General features: G+C 56.9%; 1 protein-coding gene across 1 annotated transcript; it reads left to right on the top strand.

Annotated features, from left to right (window-relative positions):
* The first annotated feature begins 361 nt into the window (after nt 1–361).
* On the top strand, nt 362–2620 carry LOC128974743 (homeobox protein not2-like). The gene is made up of 3 exons (XM_054391438.1): nt 362–728; nt 1766–1950; nt 2384–2620. The coding sequence occupies exons 1-3, from the start codon at nt 362–364 to the stop codon at nt 2618–2620; spliced, it is 789 nt and encodes a 262-aa protein (XP_054247413.1).
* The last annotated feature ends 2321 nt before the right edge of the window (nt 2621–4941 follow it).

The following is a 4941-nucleotide window of genomic DNA, read 5'->3' as shown; positions in this document are numbered from 1 at the left end:
CTGCTTTCTTGGGGGGGGCACAGCTCTACCCCGGGCCAGCAAGGCAAAGGGACATGACCAGCGATGCTCTCAGAGGCACTCGTAGAGGCAGGGGGGCATGAGGGACACACATGCCCATTGAGGGCAAAGGAACATTGGTGAGGACACGTCAGTGAAGGGCAGAGGAACATCCACACTGAGGGCAGGAGGACACACCAGTGAAGGGCAGGGGGACTTTGGTAGGGACACATTAGTCAATGCCAGGGGAGCGCCCCCATCGAGGACAGAGTGACAGCGCGGACACACATCCCCATCGAGGGCAGGGCGACACGTAAGGGAGACGGGACCCCCGCCCCTCGGCCCCCGGGCAAGTCACAGGGCGATGCCCTCGGGCCCCGCCCGCCCCCATCTCGCCTCCCACCGCCTCTTCCCGGGCCGGTGGGGCCGTATAAAAGCGGGCGGACCCCGAGCACAGCCCTCCGTGCCCCGAGAGGTGCCAGCCATGCCCCGAGCACTGCCTGCTCCGGCCCCATCACCCCCGGCCCGGCCCGACCAGACTTTCACCATCGAGGCTCTGCTAGGATGCTCCTACCCGCCGCCCCCGGCCCCGCCGCCGCCACCGCCGCAGTTCTGGGGTCCCTGGGGGTCCCTCCCAGAGTCCGGCCCCGCCGCCCGGCCCCTGCCGCCGCCGGTCTGCATCGTCTGCCGCAGGGTCCCGCCCGCCTGGGCCACCCGGCTCGGGGACACAGGTACCAACGGCCCTGCCAGGGGACACACCGGGTGGGGACACAGCTCAAGGGTATCTCTTCCAGGGGGACACACAGCCGCCTCCCCTGTGGAGCTGTCTCCCAGCCATGCTTTGCCAGATCTCCAAGGGGACATCCCTCCAAAGGAGACCCCTTCTAGGGGGACTCACGGTCACCTCTCCCATAGGGATATCTCCAAATGGGGACCTCTTTCCATTTCTTTGAAGGGGCACCTTCGAACAGGGCACTCCCTCTCAAGGAGACCTCTTCCAGGAGGATCCACACCCACCTGTCTTATGGGAACACCTCCAAAAGGGGTCTCCTTTCACCTTTCCAAGGGGGGACCTTTTGCCACCTTTCTAAACACGGAATCCTGCACAAGTGGATCTATTCCAGGGACCCTAATTCACATCTTCCAGGAGGACATCTTCAACCAGGGACACCCCTGTCCACCTCTTCCATGGGGATCTTTCCAAGTGGGAGTCTCTTTCCACCTCCAAAGGGCATCTCTTACAGGAGAACCCAACCCCACCTCTCCCCGGACCTCCAAATGGGGGACCTGCTTCCCTCTCTCTAAGGGGAGAATATTGGCCACCTCTGCAAAAGGGATACCTCTCTCCCATGAGGCCCTGTTCTTGGGGAGTGGTACTCCTGTCCACCTCTCAATCAGACGATTTCATAAGGGGGACCTCCACTGCCTCTCAAGCTAGGACCCTCTCGCCTGTCTCAGGGGAACATCTCCAGATGGGGGATCTCCTTCTACCTCTTCATGGTGACCCCATCCAAAGGGAGTCTCTCCAAAAGGGACAAGTATCCACCTTTTCAAGGGGCTCCTCTACAAATGGGGGACTCTGTCCTACCTCTTCAAATAGGGGACCCCTTCCAAAGAGACTCTTTTTACCTTTGTAAAAGGCACACCTCTAAATGGGAAGATTCCTTCTACCTCTCCAGGAAAAGACCTTCCAAGAGGGGACCCCACTCTGAAGGGGACCCCTCCAAAGGCTTCTCTCCACCCTGACTTCCCCTGTCTCCACCTCCAGACTTCCTGATCTCCAAGTGCTGCCTCCCCATCTTCAAAGCCAAGACTGGCAAAGCCAAGCGTGTCCGGACCATCTTCACCAGTGACCAGCTGGCCCGTCTGGAGAAGGAGTTTGCAAGTCAGCACTACATGACAGGCACAGAGAGGCGCTTGCTGGCCTCCTCCCTGTGCCTCACTCAAGAGCAGGTAAGCCCCACCATGCCCAGCCTCCATCTGCACCCACCAGCAGGTCCAAACCTCTGTGCAGTGACTGGGATGTGGGCCGAGTCCCTCAGCCTGAGGCAGGAGCTGTGTGGAGCAGTGATTGCAGGTAGCTTTCATTGAAAGGGTGGAGGATCTCAGACGGGGAAACTGAGTCACAAAGTGACTTGTGTCCAGCTTATGGCTTGATCTTCACCAGTGGCAGGTCCCAGCTCAGCTCTTGGGTTGCAGGGGACAGTTTTCCATCTCACTGGGCATGGAGTGTGGCAGGGGACATCTGGCCAGCCAGGGGACAGCTGAGGCTGTGGTCACCTAAGGGTTTTTGGAATGTCTGGGCACTGCCTGAGTCATGGGGGTTTAGCAGACCGTGACCCCACGGACCATGGAGGTTTGAAAGCCAAGTTTGCCTTTTCCTAAGGTGAAAGTCTGGTTCCAAAACCGGAGGATCAAGTGGAGGAAACAAAGCCGGGAACAGCAACAAGCCGAACTGGCCAGGAGGGGTTTGTCCATCCCACAGAGCAGCCCTGACTCACAGAGCCACCACGGTGAGGAGGACAAAGACTTCCCAGCAGAGTCAGGGGACAGCCAGGAGCATGTGGCCTCCTCCCCTGGCTCAGGAACAGCACCTGCACAGACCGTGGCACAGAGCTGCTGAGCTGCCCCTTCGGGCCACCACTTCCCTGTGTGTATTATAGGATGTATCATAGCTGGCAATGAGTCTGTCTAATATATATGGCACCCACTGGCCTACAGTGTGGAAATAAATTATTTATGCAACTCTTGGGCTCGTCTTTGTGGCAAGAGGAGGAAGAACATGACGTGTGCCCAAAGAGTGGCTGTCAATGGCTCCATGTCCCAATGGAGGCCAGGGACAAGCAGAGTCCCTCAGGGCTCAGTCCTGGGACCAGTCTTGTTCAACATCTGTGTTGGTGCCATGGACAGTGGCTTTGAGTGCACCCTCAGCAAGTTTGCTGATGACACCAAGCTGTGTGGTGCAGCAGACACACTGGAGGGAAGGGATCCATCCAGAGGGACCTGGACAGGCTGGAGAGGTGGGCACAAGCCAACCTCATGAGGTTCAACAAGACCAAGTGCAAGGTCCTGCATCTTGGTCGAGGCAATCCCAAGCACAAATCCAGGCTGGGCAGTGACTGGATGGAGAGCAGCCCTGAGGAGAGGGGCTTGGGGGTGCTGGTGGAGGAGAAGCTCAACATGAGCTGTCAGTGTGCACTTGCAGCCCAGAAAGCCAAGCAGAGCCTGGGCTGCAGCAAGAGAAGTGTGGCCAGCAGGGCCAGGGAGGGGATTCTCCCCCTCTGCTCTGCTCTGGGGAGACCCCACCTGGAGTACTGCATCCAGTTCTGGAGCCCCTATTACAAGAGGGATATGGACATGCTGGAAGGTGTCCAGAGAAGGGCCACAAGGATGATCAGAGGGCTGGAGCACCTCTCCTGTGAGGACAGACTGAAAGAGTTGGGGCTGTGCAGTCTGGAGAAAAGAAGGCTCCGAGGTGACCTTCTTGTGGCCTTCTAGTATCTGAAGGGGGCCACAAGAAAGCTGGGGAGGGACTTTTTAGGCTATTAGGTAGTGACAGGACTGGGGGGAATGGAATAAAGCTGGAAGTGGGGAGATTCAGACTGGAGGTGAGGAAGAAGTTCTTCACCATGAGAGTGGTGAGAGCCTGGAATGGGTTGTCCAGGGAGGCGGTTGAGGCCCTATCCCTGGAGGTGTTTAAGGCCAGGCTGGATGAGGCTCTGGCCAGCCTGATCTAGTGTGAGGTGTCCCTGCCCATGGCAGGGGGGTTGGAACTGGATGATCCTTGTGGTCCCTTCCAACCCTGACTGATTCTATGATTCTATGCCTGCAGTGGCAGCAAGTGTTCAGTGGGTGCTTGTTCCTGGCAGCAAACTCTGGAGGTCCAGGGGAATGGGGCACCACCTGCACAGCCCACCCACAATCAGCCCCACAGCAAGGTTCATCCCAAAGGTGCTCAGATACCTACAGCTCAGGACCTTAACAGAGCTCAGGTTCCTTGTAGAGCTCCATCCATCCTCCTTTCTGCCAGCAGCACCTTCACTGTAACGTGCTGCTCTGCCCCCAACCCAGGGATTGCATCCTGCTCTCTAGGGCTTTTGGAGCCACAAAACTTGGGAAGTCCAGGGAAAGCATACCTGCAGGAGCAAAGTTAGTGGCTTTGTGAGCTGGGTACCTGAGGTGTCATCTCAGCTGGATGAGGATTAGCCAGATTTTAATGTTAACTGCTTGACCAAGCAGAGGTTTTGAATCCAGATGGTTTGGGCCAGATACTGGCCTGAGGATGATCCAAGGGTGGTCTCTGTGGGGATCTGGGGAGATCCTTCCAAGGATGTAAAGCAGGCAACTACCAGTGGCTCTGGATATCCTAGATAAGAAGGGCAATAGGGACATCTGGGTGCTTCTCTGGGCTTGGTTGGAGGAAAAAAGGACTTGGAGGGTTTATTTGAGCAGGTGTGAAACTTGATGCAAGGAGAGGGGACAGTGCAAAGAGATGGGGATGATGCAAGGAGAAGAGGGACAGTTAAGAAGGGGATGGTGCAAGGAGAATGAGATTATAGAATTGTTTAGAATGGAAGAGACCTTTAAGATCATCAACTCCAACTGTTAATGCTGCACTGCCAGGTCAGCACTAAACCACATCCCTCAGGCTTTGAAACCCCTCCAGGCATGAGACCTCCACTACTGCCCTTGGAACTCTATTCCAGGGCTTGACAACCATTTGGGGGAAGAAATTGTTCCTCTTGTCCCACACGGACCATCCCTGGCACAACTCCAGTCCATTTCCCCTTGTCCTGCTTGCTCATGGGGAGGAGAGACCGGCCCCCACCTGCCTCCAACCTCCTTTCGGGGAGTTGTAGATAGTGTGAAAATCTCCCCTTAGCCTCCTTTTCTCCAAGCTAAACAACCTCAGCTCCCTCAGCTCTTCCTCGGGAGCATCGTTAC

Source organism: Indicator indicator, chromosome 23 (assembly GCF_027791375.1).
Source record: "Indicator indicator isolate 239-I01 chromosome 23, UM_Iind_1.1, whole genome shotgun sequence".
NCBI lineage: Eukaryota > Metazoa > Chordata > Aves > Piciformes > Indicatoridae > Indicator > Indicator indicator.
This window is presented reverse-complemented; position numbering and strand designations above follow the sequence as displayed.